At 39.6% G+C, this 23683-nt stretch overlaps 1 protein-coding gene across 1 annotated transcript in view; it reads left to right on the forward strand.

Moving 5' to 3' along the window:
* The window catches only part of CFAP58 (cilia and flagella associated protein 58), a 106231-nt gene that overhangs the window by 75180 nt on the left and 7368 nt on the right, over positions 1 to 23683 (forward strand). Inside the window, exon 16 of the mRNA XM_077748374.1 lies at positions 21762 to 21881. Coding sequence (XP_077604500.1) covers positions 21762 to 21881 — 120 coding nt within the window. The remainder of the gene's footprint in view (positions 1 to 21761; positions 21882 to 23683) is intronic.

The raw sequence follows: 23683 nt of genomic DNA on the forward strand, positions 1-23683 counted from the left end.
TGCCGCCATATTGGAAAGCTGTTGATTTTTTGCATGCTTGTTTGTATCACCCATCCCACTACATAGCTTCTTAGTTAATTTTCTGAGGTTTCTCATTATATAATCATGCCTTCTCTAGTAAATGATGGTTTTCCTCTTTCTTTCCAATAAGTATTCTATTTGTTTTCATTTCCTCACTCATCACTTTGTATATTAGTTAGTTTAAGAAATTAGTTGGAATAACAAAAATGATGTTGGAGTGTTGGGCACCTGAAGGAAGAATGGTTTGGAAACCAGAGAGGCTCAGATAGAGTTAAAGGCCTGGAAGCTACTGCAGTAGAACCATAAAATGACAATGCCCAAGGAGATTGAGATGAAAAAAAGGCTGAAACAGACACAAGAGAAAAAGGACTGGCCTTGTTATGATGGGTGAGGCACAAGAGACAACTTTCAGGTCTCAACTCCAAAGTCTGTGTCCTAGTTAACAGTCACCAGGAACTTTGACTCTGTTGTTAATAGAATTTGAAGTTTATTGTGATCAATTCATCTGAAAAGAGGTGTGGAAATGGAAATTAATTAGAATTTGCAGTTTATAAACAGCTCCAGGAATGTAGGTTTAAAACAAATTAGCAGGTATTTTAATTTTCTTCAACATTGCCATGGTCTGACTCTTAATCTAGCCCAAGGCAAAACATCACATAATAATTACAATTCAAAAATGTTTTTTTCCAGTTGACAAAGCAATTTTACATATATTGTCTCGTTTGGTCTTCAGCATTTCTGAGATGGATGATGATGGAAGCATCTAACATTTGTCTTGCAAGTTACATTTTGCATAGTGCCCCATATAAACCACTTTATTTAATGCTTACTCTGGTTCCTAACATACACTCAAAAAGTTTGTCTAATTATAATTCTCTATGCACAGATTTTCTTTTCTTTCTTTAAAAATATTTATTTATTTATTTTGAGGGGAGGCAGAGTCAGAGAGGGAGAGAGAATCCCAAGCAAGCTCCTCACTATTAGTGCAGAGGCCAGTATGGAGCTCAAACTCACGAACCGAACAGTAATGACTTGAGCCAAAATCAAGAGTTGGATGCTCAACCTGCTGAGCCACCCAGGCACCCCTTCTTTTCTGTTTTGGAAAATAAAATTCCCCAGACAATGTCCATCCTTGCTTTGTCCATACACTGAACCCCTCTTCATTTTTTAGAATCCTGTTCAGGTAGGACATTATTTTGTCCTCTCCTCACAAGAGAGAGGTAAAGGAGAGGTGGAGTGGACAGAAGCTTAGTGAAGCAGCTCAGGAAGGGAGGAGCCAGCCCTGTGGCCCATACAGTGGGGGTGTATGTTGAAGATGGCTGATAGGAAGTCCCCTTGGCAGCTCTGAGGGTTATGAGAACTTTGGAGTGATCGTATCATCTTTGGCTTTCCCCAGAGTGAAGAGAGTAGGGAAGGTGGCTGTGTGAGGGTGCGTAGTGTGCTGTTTAGAGAGTGATGTTTCAGAAGCAAATACTCCTATACACATTTAGAGGCTACCCACTCTGCAGTGCCTGTCCCCTTCTTCGATGTTAGAAAGCAGCTCATTTGGCTGTTACAGGGCCTTTGAGTGAAATGTGTCCAATTTTGCAGTGGAACTCAGAGGGCAGTCTCACAGAGTCCAAGGAAAGAGAACTGCAAGGAGGGAGTAGGTTATCACTGTTGGCATCTGCCAGAAGAAATGGAACTCAGGGAGGGATGTGGCCACAAGGAAGTCACTCACTGGTGCTCTTTAAGAGTCCAGTTCTGGGAGGTTGTTTGGCATGGAAATCTGACTGCCGAGAGCTCAGAAGGAAAGAGATGGTGAGAGAATAGAGGCAGTAGACTTAGGTTACATGTATAAGACTTGTGACTCCAAAAGATTGGAGGAAAAAAGATTAACATGCACATAATATAAATATGCTTTTGTTATATAAAAGATTCAAAGTATTTAGAAACATGGAATGGACCAGGAAAGACCTCTGTTCCTTTTAGTTGCAGCCCCACTCCTTGAGTGTAATGGGATGAGAGGTGCTCTTCCAACCCTTAGTAAACAGTTTAGAGACAGGGTGAAATTCCGTTGGCGTCAGGCATAAGCACAAAGAGAACGTACAGAAGGAGAGGATGAGAGTCAAGGTAGGCATGTGTGTTTGTATGTGTGCAGAATTAAAGAGTATGTAGATTTATGTGCATGAGTAGATGTTTACATGTTTATTCATTTGCACATACCAAGAGAGAAGATGAACGCTACCAGCTCTTCATTTGATATGGACAGGAAGGAGGAGGATTTATGTAGCACTGGTGTCTTGTGATGAAGATTGGGGTCTCTTGAGATGCCTTCTGTCTGTTCAGATCAGGTCATCTGCTCAGTGTGAGTGTGACCAGAGAAGAGAGGTCTGAAGAAGCTGCTGAGCCAATGAGATCTGGGTCTCCACAAGAAATGAAAATCTGAATTTCTGAGGGGAGAGAAGGAACAAGTCAATGTGCCCAACTTGAACTTGTAATGGCCCTGCTCTGTATGTTCTGCATTGCTTTCCAGCAGCATTGGGTGACCTGGGAACTGAGAAATGGACAACTGGAGAGAGGGAGCACTGAGAGCATGAGTGGCAGGTGAACAGAAGGTCAGGGAGGAGGAGTGAAAGTGTTGTGGAGGGCATTCAGGAGTATTTGACTCTGGGGTAAAGTGGGGGGAAGCAGAACCATAAAGCCAGGAAGAGGCTAATGGGGTGAGCAGAGTGGGAGGGTTGAGTGATTGCAGGTCCCAACAAGGGCAGAGTGAAGGAGGGAGGCAGGTTAAGAGCCTGTACTTAGAGAGGTGGAACATAGACTTAGAGCATTTTAAAGCAAGCTCTTGAATTAGTGGCATTCATATTAAACCGGTCATGGAATTTCAGGTAGAGTATTTCAACCAGATAAAAGCCAAAAAAAAAAAAAAAAAAAAAAAAAAAAAAAAAAAAAANCAAATTTATAAAAAATTTCCTTGTTATTTATGGTCCTTTTGTAAGTGTCACTTCTGAAAATCAATATGTCTCCAAATGGCACCTATATAGAGAAGACTTAATTCCTATTTAATATAGACTACTACTGATGCTCTCTGGCCTGTGAAATCCTTCAATTCTACAGGGCCTGATACCACTTAAATTACTCTCCAGCAAAACATGACTCAAGGTACATTTTTGTACCTTCCCTCACCTTTATTCTATACAATCTGATCTTTTAATCAGTTGAGCTCCCCATGTTGAACCTTCAGCTATGTGTAGACTTATAACTCCTGGCTTTGGCTGGTTTGGACAGGATACCAAATGTAAATGTCACTTTTTTTCCCACATTTTCCTCTTCCTTTTGCTAGAGAGGGTTCTGGCTTTGTACTCACTTACTGGCAACCCCTCCTCCCCACTCAGGGAAGGGGTCTTCCCTTCTCAGAACAGTTCTGGATTTTGAGGTACATAGTCATGATAACAATGAAGGAAGGAATAGATGGGCAGCACATGAAAGAAGTTTTTCTAGGAATTTTGGACTTGAGGATGTAAGATTAGCTGTAAGTTATGATGGAAGGGGTTTTAAGTATTGATGTGGATAATATGCCCCCTTCCCAGTCACTGATACCAACGAAGTACTGAAGTTAGTCTGAAATTACTTTTTGGTAGCTTTATTTAGCTGTGATACTCCTCTGTGCCTGAGCTACATCTGGATCCTACTGTCAATAGGTCTACAGTAGAATCACCACTGTCCAGTCAAGAGTAGACTGCATTAAAAAGAAAGCAAGCCCAAGACCCTGAGTAACGTGAGCTGATTCAGTGGTGTTCCATGGGGGAACAGAAACGTCAGGATACTGACAACAAAATGTCATTCCTTTCTGGTTGTTGTATTTCATGTTACCGTCTCAACTTATGGTCTACTTCTGGAAATGAATCTATTTTGTATTACAGAACTTAATACAAAATTTTCCACTTCCCTAAAGTTTTATTAAGTGCCTTATGGAACAATTTGTGTAAGGTCTAATTTTCCAAGTTGTCAGCTGTGCTGTGTAATGACCTCATACTTTTTCATCTAGTTCCATACCGTTATTTATATAAAGAGGTGGTTGGTTTGAATTCAGATTAGACAAATGTGAAAACTGGACATGTTTTTTCTTCTACAACTTTAGATCTAAAGCAACGTTGTTGCTCTATTTTGGTACCATCCAATAAAAAAATAAAATAAAAAGCCGTATCTGTATTGTAAATTTTCTAACTGTCACAGTAACAAGGTAAAAAGAACCAAATGAAATTAACTTTTATAATACATTGTTTAGCCCAATTTATTCAAAATAATTGTCATTTTCACATGTGATGAATTTCAAGTTAGTAAGATGATATTTTAGATTCTGTTTGTATACTAAGTCTGTAATATCTGGTTTGTATTTTAGACTTTGAGCACATGTCAATTTAGACGATCCACATTCAAGTGCTTAATAGGCACTTGTGGTAAGTGGCTACCATTCTGACTGGCACAGATCTACTCTTTGGCCATGATTACTTGAATATCAGCTTGGCTACTAAATTTTCTCTGATTTGCTGAGTATGTTTACGTAATCTGAATGATGGCACTCATGGAAGTGACAGAATTACTTAGTCATTAAGAATCATTCATTCATTCTTCTTTTCATTCATTTACTCTTACACTCATTCCTTTTCATTCACTCATTCACTCATTAATTTGGAGTTCTACTTCACACCATCCACTAAATTTTAAGACATATTGCAAACATTATGGAAATGAAAGTGTATTTCTGTATATTCTTGGAGGGTGGAGGGAGCCCTCCCTTTTTCATTTGAGGAAAGAATATAATGCAGAAAGGTATGGTATAATAGGACAAATACACCCGCTATTTATCCAGAATAGTGAATACTAATGAGTTGTCACATTTGTTTTAGATGAAAAAATTTATTAGAGTAGCTCTTTCAGTTTGGGTGGCCCTGTTCAAAGTCCTCTTTCTTTCCTGCCTTTCCTGAGAGCAACAACAATTATCATGAATTTGATGTGTGTTCCTTCTTATCCTTTTACTGCAAATTGTTGCATGTACAGATGGCATAGAAGATTACTTGGTGTACTTTACATTTACACACATGGTGTGATAGTACATGTATTATTATTTATTTTGTGTTTTTCTCCTACACTCAACACTATATATATATATATATATATATTTTTTTTTTTTAATGTTTGTTTGCGTTTTTAGAGAGCACATGCATGAGCTGGGGAGGGATCAAGAGAGAGAATCCAAAGCAGGCTCTGTGCTGTCAATGGAGAGCCTGACTTGAGGCTCAATCCCAGGAATCGTGAGATCATGACCTGAGCTGAAATCAAGAGTCAGACGTTTAACCAACTTAGCCCACCCAAGTGCCCCTCAACATTATANTAGTTTTGAGAATATCCATGATGATACACATAGATGCTGTGGATAATTATATTGTATATTTCTACTATATTTATCTATACTTTAAGTGATAGGCATCTAGTTATTTTCCCCAAACTTTCACTATTGTAAAAGTATTTCAGTGGGCATTCCTGTATAAGTTTCCTTGTACACATGTGAACATGTTTTTAGGGTATGTACCTAGAGGAAGGGCAAAGAGGTTTTAGGCAAAGTATCAAAGGCAGAAGGCACAAAGGAAGAGAGTGACAGCTTTGTCTACATAAAACGTTGAGAGCTTAGGGGCATCTGGGTGGCTCAGTTGGTTGTGTCTGACTCTTTATCTGGACACAGATCATGTTCTCATGGTTTGTGAATTCAAGCCTCATGTCAGGCTCTGCGTTGACAGCGTGGGGCCTGCTTGGAATCCTCTCCTTCCCTCTCTCTGCTTCTACCCCACTCTCTCTTTCTCAAAAAAAGTTGAAAGCATTATCAGTATAGCAGACAATACTTTAAAAATGGAAAGGCAAAAAAAATTACCTGTAGGCTTTATTTTTTCTTTCTCCGAATTCTTCTGGCCATCTTCTTTTTTTTTTTTAATAGTTTATTGTCAAGTTGGTTTCCATGTAACACCCAGTGCTCATCCCCACAAGTGCTCTCCTCCATGCCCATCACCCCCCCTTCCCCTCCTCCCTACCCCCATCAGCCCTCAGTTTGTTCTCAGCATTCAAGAGTCTCTCATGGTTTGCTTCCCTCCCTCTCCCCCACTATTTTTCCCCTTCTTCTCCCCCATGTTGTGTTCCTGATCTCAGGGGAAAGCTCTCAGTTTTTCCCTATTGTGGATGATATTAGCTGTGGGCTTTTCATATATGGTTTTTATGATGTTAAGATATGTTCCTTCCATCCCAACTTTCTTGAGGATTTTTATTAAGAAAGGATGCTGTATTTTGTCAAATGCTTTTTCTGCATCTATTGACAGGATCATATGGTTCTTATCCTTTCTTCTATTAATATGTTGTATCACACTGGTTGGTTTGTGAATATTGAACCAGCCCTGTAGCCCAGGAATGAATCCCACTGGATCATGGTGAATAATTCTTTTAATATACTGTTGAATTTGATTTGCTAGTATCTTGTTGAGAATTTTTGCATCCATGTTCATCAGGGATATTGGCCTGTAATTCTCATTTTTAGTGGGATCTCTGTCTGGGAAACAAGGTAATGCTGGCTTCATAGAACGAATCTGGAAGCTTTCCTTCTGTTTCTATTTTTTTGGAACAGCTTGAGAAGGATAGGTATTAACTCTGTTTTAAATGTCTGATAGAAATCCACTGGGAAGCCATCTGGCCCAGGACTCTTATTTATTGGGAGATGTTTGGTAACTTATTCCATTTCTTCACTGGTTTCAGTCTGTTCAAATTTTCTGTTTCTTCCTGTTTGAGTTTTGGTAGTGTGTGGGTGTCTAGGAATTTGCCCATTTCTTCCAGGTTGTCCAGTTTGTTGGCATATAATTTTTCATAGTATTCTCTATTAATTGTATTTCTGTGGTGTTGGTTTTGATATGTCCTCTTTCATTTATGATTTTATGTGTTTGGGTCCTCTTTTCTTTTTGAGAAGTCTGGCTAGGGGTTTATCAATATTGTTAATTTTTCCAAAAAAAACCAGCTCTTAGATTCATTGATCTGTTTTACTGTTGTGTTTTTTTTTTGGGGGGGGGGGGTTGCATATTCTGTTTTGTTTATTTCTGCACTAATCTTTATTATTTCTCTTCTTCTGCTGGCTTTGGGGTTTCTTTGCTATTCTGTCTCTAAAGTTCCTTTAGGTGTGCAGTTAGGTTTTGTGGGATTTTTCTTGTTTCTTGAGATAGGCCTCAAGTACCCTTGAGATAGGTCTGCTACTACTGTTACGTGTCTACCTGTGTAGGTTAAAGCCTGTTTGTCCCTAGCTGTATACAGAATTCTCTCTTCATCTCTGTATTTTGCCAGTTTCACTATGATATGCTGTGGAGAAGACCTATTCCTATTAAGTCTGAAGGGAGTTATCTGTGCCTCCTGGATTTGGATGTCTACTTCCTTCCCCAGATTAGGGAAGTTCTCGCAATAATTTGTTCAACTAAACCTTTTGCCCCTTTCTCTTTCTCTTCTTCTGGGACTCCTGTGTTATGGATATTATTACATTTCATTGAGTAATTTAATTCTCTAATTCTCCCCTCATGGTCTAGTATTTTCTTATCTCTCTTTTTATCAGCTTCATCATTTTCCATTATTTTATCTTCTATTTCACTTACTCCCCCTCTGCTTCCTCTGTTCCTGCTGTCAGTGCATCTAGTTTATTTTGCACCTCATTTACATAATTTCTTAATTTGTTGTGACTATTTTTCAATTCCTTGATCTCTGCAACAATAGATTCTCTGCTGTCTTCTATGGTTTTTTCAAGCATAGCTATTAATCTTATGACTATTATTCTAAATTTTTGCTCAGATGTATTGTTTATATCTGGTTTTAGCAACTCTCTAGCTGTCATTTCTTCCTGGAATTTCTTCTGAGGAGAATTCTTCTGTTTCATCATTTTGGCTAGTTTTCTGTCCCTTATATATAAGTTTTAATAGCTTGTTATATGTCCTTCACCTATGAGCACTTCTATATTAAAAAGGGGTCATATGCTATCCAGGGCCTGGACCTTTGGGAAGTATTTTTTGGAGTGTGTTGTGAGCTTTCTGATGTTATGACTCTGGTTGCTTTATCTCCCTACTCATAGTGGTGGTTTGGGCCTTCCACCAGGTGTGCTTTGATTTGTTCATTGAAGTAACCCTGGAAAAATTTTTAAAAATGAGATGGTGGAAGAAGAAGCCTTATCCCATCCAAAGAGAGAAATGACAAGGGGAGGGGAGAAGAAAAGAAAAAAAATTGACCAGGTGGAGAATCAGAGAAACTATACAGCTTAATCCAGAGAGAAAGGGGAGGGGGAGGGGGATAAAGAAGGAAATACAAAAAAGGTATAAAAAGAATAGATTAAAAATGTCTGCTTAAACAAACCAACAACCATAATAACCTGACTAGAAAAGGGAAGAAATAAGAGGAAGAAAAGGAGGAAAAAATATAGACATAAAATAAGAGTTGACCAAGAATCAAATCAGAAAATACAAAGCCACTGGACTGATACCTGATGGTACTTTGGAATGCGTGGCTGTGCTGGACTGGAGGAAGGGCTGTCTAGTTGGGTCAGTGTCAGTCTTGCTACAGTAGATACCAGTTACCAGGCACCAGGGGCGTGGTTTGGTGTAGGCGGGTCCTGCCTCCACTGTAGGCCTGCTGTCTGTTCCCTGAAGCCCCACCTTATTGGTGATGGGGAGAAAAATGGTGATACCTGTCTTTCCTCCCTGGGCCAAATCTCCCCAGCCACTCTGTTCAGGCTGTCTTCACAGTGCCATGTGGGTGTGAGTGGGCTGATTTGTTCCACTGGACAGTCTCCCATGGCTCCTAGGCACTCGGCTGGGATTCAAATCCCGATGTCTTAAAGGATCCTGCTCCATGTGCCCCAGTTCTGGGGAAGTGCCATTCCGCCCAGCCAGCCGACAAATGGCCTCTGGCTCCTCACAGTGCCACATGGGTGCAAGCGGGCTGGTTTGTTGGATATGTTAAAGATCCCACTCTGCGCACCCCAGTTCCAGGGTAGAGCCACTCTGCCCAGCCAGCCCACAAAGCCTCAAGCTGGTGGGTGCAGGCAGTGTCCTTCATCCTTGGAGCAGCTATTTGCCTTCTTCCCACAGCACCCAAGGGAAGGGATTGCTCTCTCTGACTGTGACTCTGAGCTCACTACTGAGCCCAGGGCTGGCACTCCTCCTCCCCACATGTGCAAATAGGGGGGCTGGTCCCAGTCCAGAGAAAGCCCCGCAGTTGGAAATTGGTTCTTTCTCCATTTTTTCCATTCCCCAGTCTGTGGGTTTTCTCCTATCCAAATACCATTCTATACTTCCACAACCTTTCTTTCTCTTCCTTTTGTCTCTCCCAGAAGGGGATACCTCCCCTCCATGCCTATGCCACCCATTTTAGCTCTCTCAGTTCACAATCAGGCACCTGTGGCCCACTAAGTTGTCCCTGTGGGCCCCTGGATATGTTTCTGTCACTTTGTAGCCTGGATTCTTGGAATTCCAAGGCTTCTGGTCTCAATATTGCTGTGTTTGAGGGACAAGGGAACTTTGGGTCCCCCTACTTTTCTGCCATGTTGATTCCTCCCCACTATAATATATATATAAAATTAAAGATGAACCAGTGATGATAATGTATCATAAACTGAAGTATATAGTAGTTTCCCCTCATCTGAGGTTTTAGTTACCTGTGGTCAACGGCAGACTAGAAGCTGATGATCCTCCTTGTGACAGATAATCAGAAGGTCAATAGTAACCTAAGGTTGTGTCACAATACTTACATCATTCATCTCATTTCATCTCACCACATAGGCATTTTATCATCTTATATCATTGCAAGAAGGGTGAGTACAGCACAATAAAAGCTATTGAGAGAGATCACATTCACATACTGTTCATTACAGTATATTGTTATAATTGCTCTTTTTATCATTAGTTATTTTTGACCTCTTACTATGCCTAATTTACAAACTAAACTTTATCATGGCTATGCATGTATAGGAAAAAACATAGAATGTCCAGGGTTTGGTACTATTTGCAATTTCAGACATCCACTAGGGGTCTTGGAACATGTCCTTAGCACAAAAATGGGGATGAGTGTATGACTAAATCAACCGAAGGTTAAAATAGTTACAACACTGTAGTAACACTAAAGAAAGATACAGTTAATTTGAGGAAATTGGAAAGCTCCCCAAGGAAGTTACTTAGAGCAGAATTTTGAAAGGTGAGAGGTGTTTGACAAAGGCTGGAGCTGGGAGTGGGGGAAAGGCATTAAGGAGGAATGAGTGGTCAAGGCAAAGGCAAGGAGGCTAAAAAGAACCTGGCGTGGACTATGGTAGGAGAACGACTTAGTGTGATGGGCATACAGGGAACATGAAGGGAAGCAAAGCAAGGACAAAGCCTTCTCTGCTCTGAGCCCATTCTGTGATGTCATGGTCCTATGATTCCTTGGAATCTTTTAAGGATTTAGTTACAAAATCCAAATTACTTGGAACTCTTTCAACTTGAGTATGTAATTCCATCAGAGTATTTCTTGTTTTAAAATTTAATTTGGCTTATTTAAAACTATGTACTACTCTAAAGAATTTTCCAAGTTAGTAAGATTTCCCTGAGCTGCCTTTCATTGGCCCCTCTGCATGTTTTAATAACCTGATTGCGTAAGGTCCTTTCTTTATGCAATTGTCATTGTTGATGCATAGTTACACAGCTGCTCTATTCTCTCCTGATCCCTCATTACTTTGGCCATCCCTCTGGTTTGGCTGGTGACTGAGAATGGCGGAGGCAGGGTGCTTGATAAGGGGTTGGAAGAAGTCAAGAGTTTGCCCTTCCAGGCTTGGAGTTATACTGGCCTGGGTTAGACTGTAGTTTGTAGGTGTGTGATCTTGGACACATTCCATAGCCTTGCTGAGCCTCAGTTTCCTTAATACATGTTTGTCAAAAGGATGTCCTATTGACTCCTTAAAATGGAACTTACCATATTCTTCCTGAAGCCAGCTGCTTTCCTGGCTTGGGTATCCCCCCATGCCTGGTGTCTCCAGGTACCCAAAGGCTTGAAATTCCAGAGTCACTTCTGAGTCCTCCACCTCTCACCAGGTCAGTTGCTGAGTCAAGTAAATTCCATCTCCCCATGCTCTTACATCTATTTCTAACCTTGTATGTTTTTCCCCAACCACTCTTCTGTTGTCCTCATTCTATTATCTTGGACCAGTGTTCGCCAATGTAGACCACTTAAGGCTATCTACTGAGTGTTTGAAGAAAATATTAGAANTATATATATATATATAAAATTCATTTTAATCTCAGTCTTTAAAATGTTCTATTTTATATATATCTTATAAATTATTGGAGTAGTACATGTATATACTATACAATAATATATTACTGTTATTAATATATTATCCACCACCAACACCTCATTTGTTTCCTACTGCCTTATCAAGTTGAAAACAAACTCATCTATCATTCAAAATGCATATGGTATCCTCTTCTAGTCTAGTCAGATGGTCACAACTTTTCTTATATATACTGCAGACTTACTGGATACTTTTATGCTCTCATCTCCTTACCTTTATACTTTTGTTTGTATTTTCCCCTTCTCTTACTCTCTACCTGCTATAGGAAGCACTGTGAATAAGCTTAAGAGCAAGGATGAAGATATATACTCAGATGCATATTATATACATATACACATATTTATATGTATCTTTTAATATCTATGTATCTATATATGCACATATATTGGTATAGATATATGCTTATCTCAATCTTTGAAATACTCTGTTTATATAGGTTAAAATCTTGGTTCTGCCACTTTCTAGTTGTTTTATTTTGGTAAGCCACTGACACTTCTGGGCCTCAACTTTCTCATCTGGAAAATAGGAATAATAATAATCACTTCTCATGTTTGTTGTGATGGTTATTGAAATACTACATTTGAGCTGAGCACCCAGCCTGGCACACCCAATGTACCTGGTCAGTAGATAAGTTGCTGTGACTGCTTCAATTACTCTTTTCAGGTATTTTTTGTCCAATTCTCCCAAACTGTGAGATTGTTCAGGAAAGTGAATATTTTCATAATATAACTATATTCACTAATAAGCTTGCCATTTATATCACTATTACCTACTCAGATGTCCCTACCAGCATCATGTGACTAACTCCTGCCCATCTTAATATCATTGGTCTCTCTTTTTCAATAGGATTGTACAGTATGTTTTTTAAAAATGTTTATTTATTTATGTTTGAGAGAGAGAGATGGGGGAGGGGAAGAGAGAGAAAGAGGGAGAGAATCTCAAGCAGGCTTTGCAGTGTCAGCACAGAGCCTGATGTGGGGCTTGAACTCACAAACTGTGAGATCATGACCTGAGCCAAAACCAAGAGTCAGATGATTAACCAGCTGAGTCACCTAGGTGCCCCAGGATTGTCCAATGTTGTTAACAGCCAACAAGAAATGCAAATACTGTGTAGAGCAGTTTTACAACTTTACAAAAGTTGCCAGATCACTTGAAGTCAATGCAAGTGACTTAGAAAAATGCTAGAATCATATCAAAGACAATGTCAAATCAGCATCTTGTAGGGAAAAAGAAAATTGAACAATTATAAGTGCAGGTACCTCAAAACAGAATGTTTTAAATATCAAAGAATTAAGAGGGGATTTGGGAGAAATTAATGAGAACTTTGAATATTTCTGCTAAAGGAAGTCTTAAAAATAATTGGTCTTGAGTACTTAACTAAGATACAAAAAGCCTTACATAAAAGAAATTATGGATAAATCTTACTACATTAAATTAAGAGTGTCTACTCCTCAAAAGAAGTCATAAAGAAAGCAAGGCACAAACTTTGTGTATCTTTATACAGAATATATAAAGATTTACAAATCAATAAGAAAAAGACAAAAGTAGAAAAATAGGAAAACAGTGTATACGAACAGGCCTTTCTCACTCAGAAGGGGAAAAACAAATGATGAATAAACTTGAAAAAAAATGCTCAACCTTATTTCATAAGCAGGAAAATTAAATGTATGACCACACTGAGACATTGTTTTACTATTTCTATAGCAACAAAAGTTCAGATGTTTGTATTATTTATCTATTGCATTGATATAAATTACCACCAATCTGGGAACTTAATACACATTATTTCATAATTTCAGTGGATAGGAATCTAGGAATAACTTGGTTGGGTCCTCTGATCAGGGATGCCTGGTGACACTAAGCAATGGTGAGAATTCAAATCAGTGGAAACTGATCTTTGGAAAATCATTTTACATTCTCTTACAAAGTTGAACGTGTATATATCTTCAAGATGTAGCAATCCCGCCTACAGGTCTGCATGCCTGTTCCTGGGAACTAAGGAACATGCATGAGAATGTTCATGGCAATACTGTTGATAAAACAAAGTCCTGGAAACAACCAAAATACCCACTGAAGGAGAATTGTGGAATTCTCACCCACCAGAATATCAGATGAAATACATGCACAGAAACACACAATGACATCAGTAATCTTAGACCCATCATGTTGAGTAAAACAAGCAAGTCAAAGAAAACTGGGTGTGCTGGGATGTATATTTATAAAGCTCAAAGCAAAGCAAAATTAAGCAATAATGTATGATAAAACTATATGAAAAATCTAGGGAATGACAGAATTCAGAAGGTGCCTACATTGGCTGATGGTGGCAGTTGTGTAGGTACAGGGATGAGATAGAGAAGGAAGCGCATTGATGATGTTCTATTTCATAAATTGGGTGATGGGTTCATCATGAGCATTCGTTTTATTAATATGCTTTATAGTTATATATGCTATATGTTCTTTTGTATGGTTGTTACATAATGATTTTTTCAGTATTGTACTGCAGAAGTCAGATAGGTGAAGGAAGTCAAATTGTACTATAATGTTGTTAGCTATGTGAAAGAAATCCAATAATTTTTTAGAAGTTTATTTAAGTAATCTCTATAACCAACATGGGGCTCGAACTCACAAACTCAGGAATTTCGTGCTATTCTGAATGAGCCAGGCAGATGTCCCCCAAAACCCAATAATTTTAATTGATCCAGTAAGTGCACATTGTTATAATTAAAATGCAAATTTTAGTGGCTCAGTCAGTTGGGCATCCAACTTCGGCTCAGGTCACGATCTTGCAGTCTGTGGATTCAAGCCCCACATCAGACTCTGTGCTGACAGCTCAGAGCCTGGGACCTGTTTCAGATTCTGTGTTTCCCTCTCTCTCTGCCTTCCCCCTACTCATGTTCTGTCTCTCTCTCTTAAAAATGAATAAACATTAACATGCAAATTTTAAAATTATAAGACAAAATACTCAAATAAAAACTTAAAGGTTATTTATTTATTTATTTAGAGAGAAATAGGGGAGGGACAGAGAAAGAGAGAGAGAGAGAGTGAGAGAGAGAGAGAGAGAGAGAGAGAATCCCCAGCGGGCTCTGTACCATCAGTAGATCCTAATGTGCACTTGAACTCACCAACCGTGAGATCATGATCTGAGCCAAAATCAAGAGTCAGTTATTTCAATAAACTATTTGTAAAAAAAAAAAAAAAAAGAGTCAGTTATTTATCCAATTGAGCCACCCAGGCACCCCTAAAGATATTCTTAAAATGAATTTAAATCAGTTTTTCAAGGAAAAAGAACTCAAACTTTCCCCCTTCATATTTATTATGAAAATTGGTCACATTTTCAATGGATGGACTTCAAGTGGCTTTATTTATTAAATTTATCCCTTGGCAGTGAGACCCTTTTCTAATTCATGAAAACAAATATTATTGCTACAACTACTATTCCCACTAAGATCCGTCTGAAATATTTGCCTCTCTACAGTCCACCAAATAATTATTGTCTCTAGTTTTGAACCTATCCACACACCACACTCTATTGGGGACTTGGCAAAACTCTGTCTTATTTTATGACTTGGTTATTTGTTTTTCCTCTGCTGAAAAGTGAGCTCCTTGAAGTTTGGACTTTATTTATCTTTGTATGAAATTACACAATCTTATGCATAGTGCTGGCACTAAAAAAAATTTTAGTGAACTTGATTTTTCTAGACCTGTTTCATTCTAGGTGTTAAGAGAGTCAACACCATCATTACTTAATAAGTGCAAAATTTTCACATACATCACATTGTGAGATAAGATGCAAGGGTAAAACAATCCAGCCTTCTTGGTAATGAAGTTCAGTCTGGTCTAGGCAATTTTATACTCTGTCCAGAACTTCACAAACATATATTTGTGTTTGAAAACAAAACCCGTTGCAAAGAAATCTCTCAAGAAAGTTTGTGTTGCTTATATCAGAAAGCACCAGAAGCATTTTTCCTATTATTACAAAAATGGTGAAGGTTAGTGCATGCAAATTTCTCACATGCCTCATAAAACACTTAATCATCTACATCCGGAGCCAAGAACCAGTGTGTAACCAAGTAGTTTCCTGCTTATAAGGAACTCAGCTGTGTAATTCTGTTTCATCCCCAAATCCAGGATCTCCCATCCTCTCTAGGGGGCTTTACCACTTCATGACATCATAAACAAGATAGGTCCAGGGTTCAGTTTAGCTGACATTTTCGTTATAAAGCTAATAAACAAGAAAGCACCAAGGTACCAGCCATTATTTTTTCCTTTCCTAAAGCTAGATAGAAATGTAATATGTATACAGAGTTTCTAATTTATTTTCCTACTAACAAAAATAGGCATTTCTAGATAAATTAGGCAGTGTTCTGGAGTTGTCTTCATACAAAGAAGGAAGTAGTTTTGCTTAAAATTTTAAATTTGGCTTTAGTCTTTTGTTAAACATTATGGATGTGGGTGGGAAGATGGAAAAAGAACTAAAACCAAACAAACAGGCCAAAATAATGAATTTTTTAATTGTAGAAAAGAGTTAGGTGTGCAATTAGAATTCTTGTGTTTAAGGAGGCTGTTTAAAAAGTCCACACATTATTTAGTTTAAGAGTTATGCTTGCATTTTCATGTGTCTGTGTGCACATGCACATACAAACAGTTTGAGAGCCAATTAATGTGAATACATTTGCCAGTCTTATGAATTCAAAAAAGTATTTGAAACCACTTGCATTATCAGAAAACCACTATAAACATTTTACTAAGAGATCAAGGTTGTATATCAAGTGCTTTCCTGAGTTATACACAATGTACATGATGAAAACATTTCACTCAAAGATACGCGGTGTCTAGGACCAGCAAGGTCATTAGGGTGAATTATATAAGCTCTGCTAACTGGGAGTTGTAAACCAATGATCTAATTCAAGTAAAAGTTCTCAACATAAATATATCTTACCTCTGTTGATGTGTATTACTAAAATATGATCGCAATAGTTTGCTGACAATATAATTGCAAGCAACAAAATTATTTAGCATCTAGAATGAGTAGAACACAATAGCAGATATGAGGGACATATAGAAAGATCCATTATAGTTCTGACCTTAAAGGCTTATAATGCAACTAGAGAGAAAGAATGGATTCATATAGATTAAATACAGAAGTAATAGAAATGGTATCTTGACATTTTGGAAAAGAGATTTTCTGTAGAGTCTGTGAAGTTGGCTCTCTCAGAAGTAGTGATTGGGGGATTTAAAAAAAAATGAATCAACTTCATCTTGAACCCACTGGGTGAGCTAGAGTGAAGACAAGGTGGTAGCCTCTCTTTCTTTGGAGTACCTGGTATCCAAGCATCTCAGTGAGTAGCTTTCACCCTGGTGGGTATAGATAAGTGTGTGACTTTGGATCAGGAGCAAAGCTGCCTGATTCACATGAATTAGCCAGTTCACGGGGTGAAGCGATCATTTGCAATGCTCGCCCAAGCAAACTGATGAATCCAGGGTGAACAGAATCAATGCACTGGCATTTGCCAAGCACAGATTCAGATTAAAACAGAATAAATTAGTTCCTCTTATTCAGTTATTGCCTAAAGTAGGCGAGTTGAGGAAAAAGAGGTGTTAAGGTGCATATTGAATGTGAACTACCTTCTGTTTTCAGCTGAAGATGCAGAGCAAAAGACAGGGAATGTAAACAGACAGTGAATATGAAATTGTAGCTCAGTAGGGAAAGGAGTTCTGTGAGCAACTCAATTTCTTCCTCTGAATTGTACCCAGAATAGCACTGACTCCTATTTGCATAGACTGTTCAGAATGTAGACTTTTAATTTATTGTCAGGTAAAATACAAATATCTGAAGTCTGAGTGACTTCGTGTCTGGAGTTTCCAATCTGGGGTTACTGACTGTCACCATGTAATGACAGCATTATTTGAAGCTAATACTGTAATTAATTTCTTACCATTCTACTCAGCCAATATTAACAATGAACCAGACTGTTATCCAACATACCTTAGCAGAGAGTCTTGCAGCCAGAGAATCCATAACCGTGTCTGACAGTCTGTCCAACTGAGAGAATGGGATGTCTAGCAAGGGAGTATTTCAGGGATGGACATAATATGGTTGATGCTCGCAACTTGTGCTCAGCCAGAGAGAAAGCTAGTCTCCTGATGTTAATAGTCCAGCTTTTTCCAGTATAGCTGTTCACAAAATAATTTAGAGAGTGAGGCATGCTACAAAGTGATATTGATGTATATTATGAACAAACTCTGTATAAAGAAATGTCAACCTGAAGATGTGATCTTTTGTTGGTGGGGAAATAATAAACTATTTATGATTTTCTTATGATGTTTCATTGACATATGGTGCTTCTAGCCCAGTGACAAATTAATTGACTTGGTTTAAAAAGAAATGGATGCAGCTTAACAAAGAAGGACAGGATATATATCACAAGGCAGCTGGTTCTGCCACTGCTGGCTTATGGAGACAATATACATCGGACAGCTAATGAGTCTCTCTGTTGCATAAGATAGATTCTCTTTATAATAGAATTGCACGCTTTGTCTCTAAATGGGGTTATTATACACACCATTGCACAATGTTTGAAGAGCTTGGTTGGCCCTTGTAGAGGGTTAGGAGAGAAATAAATTGGAAAACAATCGTACTTAAGACCTTCAATCCATCAAACACTCCATATTTATCTAAATTACCAGCATGCTCTCCCAAAATACAAATCTGTATGATATGCACAGCTAGAATGTTAATGCTGACCAGCCTTCACTTTGCTTTCATCAGTTAGATTTTCTATTGTAAACACAGACCAAAAGTCATGCACATTGAAGCCTGGTAATGCATTTCAGCCAGTACCTCCGACTCCTTTTCCCTCTGCTCTTCCTATTTTCACTTTCTTGGCCCCTGAAGTTTCATTTGGGATTCTTTCCACCCACTATGAACACACATGCATCACTTGGCCTGGGTTATCACTCTTAGAACTTTTCTACTTTGAATACGCCAACAGTTTTAATGGTAATTCACTCTGCTTCTTCACTTTTCTCCACACTTGTGGGTTCTCGCTGTTCAGTCACTCAGTTATTTCTTTAGAATAAATCCATTTCACTTCCTTTTACAGCCTTGGAAAACCCCCCAGGAAGTGGTGGTAGGAGAAGACAGGATAAAGGGTTCACTCTGTATGTGAAGATTGCATGCCCTTTTAGAGGGCTTGGGCAGAGCCCATTCAGCTGGCTCAGTAGGTTCAGAGAGTGGGGGACTGAGTCAGTCTCTTACCTCTATGGGCTCTAACCTGGCTCTGAACCTGATTTCACCTTCTGGCTCCATCTTCTACTGATAGTATCACATAGCCCTTAGAAATTATGTAGCATGATTTCATCCAAATTCTTTCAGGGTTATAACATGTCTTAAAGCCCCAGAGGAGGTGGCACATGGGAAAAGTGATTCTTGGTATATCACAAGTGGGTTTTTGACTCATCACACGTTGGGCTTAAGGATACACCGTTCATTCCTGTTAACCTTGGTATGCCTACTTGTGAGACTAGGTAACAGTATTTGATTCTCCCAGCCTTTCTCCTCTGTTTCTCTGTCCTCCCTGCCAAGAGCTGTTGAAAAGTGTTACGCCTGGGAAACATTTGCAGTTTCTTGGAGTAAGACGATCTTTTCAGTTCAAGATATTATTATATCCCAAACCAGATTGCTTCCTCCTCGTCATTATGGGGTTCTTTACTTTTCAAGTCTACCTGTAATCTGGTGTAGAGGAAGGGGAGCTGAAACAAATGGACAAAACAGTTTCATGGGCTTCTCCACATATTTATTACCCTCTTCAAATTGAATCTTGAAGCCTTGTCAGAAGTGTTATTTTTCCAACAGAACACACATTAAGTGGCTACAGCAAATAAACTCACCTCCTGACATCTTTCCCATTGCTTGCTACATCCATTTACTGGGAAGATTATTTTGTAAAGTGTGACGTGAGGTGTTGTTCAACAAACGAAAATCACCACTTTGTAATTCTATTTGTTCAAGTTTTCTTCTTTTGCGTGGGTTTGGATTTTCTTGTCGTTTCTGGAATTATTTCTTAAATGGTGAGTATTACTTTTTGATACATGATTCTCCAGAATTTATTCCATCCAACTAATTCTTTTTTAAAAATGCTTATTTATTTTTTATTTATTTTTGAAGGAGAGAGAGACAGGGCATGAGGGGGGAAGGGGCAGAAAGCAAAGAAGACACAGAATCCAAAGCAGGCTCCAGGCTCTGTGCTGACAGCTCGGAGCAGGGCTTGAACTCACAAACTCTGAGATCATGACTTGAGCCAAAGTCAGATGCTTAATTGACTGACCCACTCAGGCACCCCACCATCCAACAGTTCTTAAGTTACATACGTTCCTTTGAAAGTAAAGTCATGTTTTTTTTTGTGAGCAAATTTTTATAATTTGGCCAGGGGAAAAGGAAAATCCAAAGCAAATGGTAACAATGAATAGTTAATGAACTTTCTTTTACCAATTTTTTTAAATTACTCTCATGTTCTCTGTTCAAAAACAGATCATTAGATGACAATGCTAAGAAGAGTTAACACCAGGTAGAAATTAGTTTCCATTTGCTTGGATGTGTCATTTATTGAGAGGGCTTTTACTTATATTTTTGCCTTTAACATAATTACTTTAGGGAGATAAATACGCACGGAGACAAATGAGTAGACACACCAGTCTTTATCAATGTTTGTTCAAATTATTGCAGTTTAGAGAAATGGGAATCTAGAACTGAGATGCCTAAGAAATAAATCTTTCCTTGTATGTAGTATCTTTAGTTCAAGAATCTGAAAACACATTACAAGCAATTAAGCTTTAGGGTACAAATGGGAATTCTATATTGTTTATTGGTTAAATTTAATTACGAAATTATGATTTGCTTTGGGTTCCTAGCAAGCCCTTTCTTTTAGTTCTACAAATGTGCACATCCTAGTTTACGTGGCTTTTTATCTATTTTCTCAAACCACTTCCAGATCTCTCTCGTTCCCATGTTATATTCCTTAAAAGACCCAGTTTCCTTACTTCCTCCTTCTGATTTTTTCCAGCCTCTGTGACTTTTGCTCCCCAAATGTTCTTGCAACCCCTGTAAGGTCAGTGGTGTCATCCTAACAGCCCTCCCCCAAAGCCCTTTTTATTTCCTCTCCTGTTTCTCCTCTTAGCCCATCTGATATCACTGCCCACTCAAATCATGCCTCCCTTTATAAATGCTGCCATTTCTTGGTTTGGGAAACATTTGGTTTCTCCCCCTTATTCCTTTTCTCTATGTCTTCTTCCTTACCTACTCCTGATATGCTGGCTCTCCCCAAAACCTCGAGCTCCTGGCCACCCCAGAAGCCACCCTTGGTTGGTGGAGGTGCTCTCATAGCTGTAGCTGCGACCCACCTCCAGTCCCAATGTGCTCTTCAGTTCAAACTCTGGGACCTCATTTTCAACTCCTCTTGTTGATATCCCACTGCACCTCAAGCTCAACCCGGACCCCACTGATAATCAGAAGAGAATGCGGGAACATTTCCCTCCCTCCTTCCCCACTCCTTTCCTAGCCTCCCTGCCTCCAGCACCACCACCTTCCAGCCCCCAAGATGTCCATGAATCTTCTTGCCCCTGGTCCTTCCTTCCTCTGATCTTTTACCAAATCCCACTGATTCTACTTCAGAAATGTCTTCATATCTACCTTCTTTCCAACACAGTTGCGTTAGCTCCATCTTTTTCCATCTTCTGCTTGCATCTCCTGGTGCCCTGAGCAGTCTTCTCATTTTGTTCTCTTCCTTCCTGTGGGAGCTCTTCCTCTGAAGACAAACCCAGCATGGCTTATCCTTTCTTTCCAAACCACACAGTCTGGAATGTACCTGAGCCCAGCCTGTTCTCTCCACTACTTCCTCCCGTGCACCTACTGAATAGACCACTTCTCCCCTGGTCTATCCCTGGACCTTGGCCTAAAAAGCTTTTCTTTTCTCTCTCTGCTTGGGGAAAACTCCTACTCCTTCTCCAAGCAACAATTCAAATGACATTTTTGTGAAACCTCCCCCACTCCCTACTTTTACTGGTCATAACACTTGCCCCAATTTTCCATCACTGCCCTTGTCTCTTTTGGTCATGGGTTCACAGGTGTAGGTAGAGAGAGACTTTCCCTTCCTCACTTGCCTTATTATTTGTATCCAAATGCCAGGCACATCGTAAGCCCTTGACCAGCGTTGGCTCGACGCTTTCTTGATAGAGTCTACGTTGGATGTACCCAGTGGGGCACTCTGAAGTAGCCTAGGACAGTCCCACGTTCTCCTGACCGTGCTAGCAAAGGCACTTTCCCTGTCTTGATGGGACTGATTCTCTCCCTTGTGGTTGTGCTCTCCACCAGGAAAAAGAGAAACTGTATGTGGAACTCAAGCACATCCTGGCGCGGCAGCCCGGCCCAGAGGCTGCAGAGCAGCTACAGATCTACCGCCATACGCTGCGGGAGAAGACCAAGCAGCTGAAGGTAAGTGGGAGTCTCTGTGCTTTCCCAGACAAGCCAACTGCCTCAGTACAAGGAGCCGGTCTCCCAAAGCCAGACTGCACAGAGGTTGGCCTTTTAATTTTTTTTAAAATTCCAGTCCCAGGAGGGGCAGGGCAGTCTCAGAGCTACCCTCCACCCAACGTGTAGACTAATAGACCTCACAATGCTCTGTTTCTTGAATGGGGGTTGTGAGCGAGTAAGGAAAGAGTTGGAGAGAGGATGATGGCAAAGCTATGGAAATTCGGGGAATGGGTTATGTAGGGACTATCTCAAGAGGAGGTAGAGCATTTGGATGATGGGGAAGAGCAGGGGAAATATTTTAACACCATCACCCACTGAAGCAGACCAAAGCAGACCTGTGCCAAAATAGGTTTTTGCGATTCCATTCCACCTGAAATAAATGTACAGAAAGCACAGGCTCCCCAGACCCCAGGGCCCTCCTTCACGACCATCTCTCAAATAAGTTGTAGTGAAAGGAAAGTAAAATCATTTTAGAATTCTGTTAGCATAAGTTCCCTTCTCGGAGCCTTAAGAACCTCAGCTGGGGAGACGGAATGTTTTATTATTACACGTGCCTTTTAAAAAGTTTTCTCAGAAACTGTGTGTTCCCATTATATTTGGAGCTTTACCTCCTAAGCAAGTACTTAGATATTCTTGGCATGTCAGGGAAGTCTTATACACACACATACACGGAATGTAGCACACGCCAGCTGAATTCTGGCACTTACCTGCATGAAGAGGAAGAGATCGCTGCCTTTCTGCCTGGGGTAGCATAGATGCCATGCGACTAATATAGTGCTAATCCTCTCACAAATAGCACCTTGTACAATCACATCCTTCTTTAAAAAGACAGATGAAACAGAAGTGTAATTAGAACATTAGTTTCCAACTTATCACTCACAGGGTTTATTTCACATGAGTATCCCTGAAATGTAGTTTGAGTTTTGCATAAGGCATAATCTTTTGATCATGTTCATCCTTCTCAACAATTGAGTAGTGCAAATAAAATAAAAGCTCATTTTCTCGTACATCTGTCTTCACGCCACTGTCAGAGAACCACACTCAGCGCTGGGTAGCATTGTATGGCTTACTGGAGCTTTTGGTATTTTTAACCCTTTTACTCAGGAAATCTATATTTTTTGCTCTGAGGAGATAGGACCCCTGGTGGAAGAGATTCAGGGGTGCTGAACCTGTCTGCTAGTTTGTCTTCATTATCTGGACTCTTTTAAGAAATGCTATATTCATTGTTTGGAAATAGAGCCTTGGTTCCTAATTGCTTAACTATTAGGCAGATTTTCTCTCAACATGAAAGTCTTATGCTTTAGCTCATGACAGCACAATTAGAATCATTTTCATAGCGAGTAAAGGAAAGAGTTCAGAAGCAGGTGAACACTCAAAGGACAAAGATCCTCCTTTTGTGCAAATTTTTAAAATTGTAAGCAAGGAAACAACAAATCTGAGTCTGTTGCATGCCCCGTGGAATGGTAACCTTCCTTTCTTCCCTTTGATTTCTGTGGAGTATGCCCCTACTTCAGGCGTGCTTTACACATCCGGTTTAGGTTGAGTAAATTCCCACCCTTCTTGCCCAGCCAAGACCAGCAGCATCTATTCAACACCACAGTGGAAGAGACAGGTGATCAAGGTTCCTGTTATACACGCTTTAGACTCTCGCGTGCATATCATAGCTCCCTGCTTCTCAGAGGAAAGTGTTGCTGTGCCTGGAGAAAGAGAGAACCTGTGAAGAGTCCCAAAGAGCACAGTAAAGAGGTGATAGATATTTTGCA

Source organism: Crocuta crocuta, unplaced genomic scaffold, assembly GCF_008692635.1.
Source record: "Crocuta crocuta isolate KB4526 unplaced genomic scaffold, BGI_CrCroc_1.0 scaffold619, whole genome shotgun sequence".
NCBI lineage: Eukaryota > Metazoa > Chordata > Mammalia > Carnivora > Hyaenidae > Crocuta > Crocuta crocuta.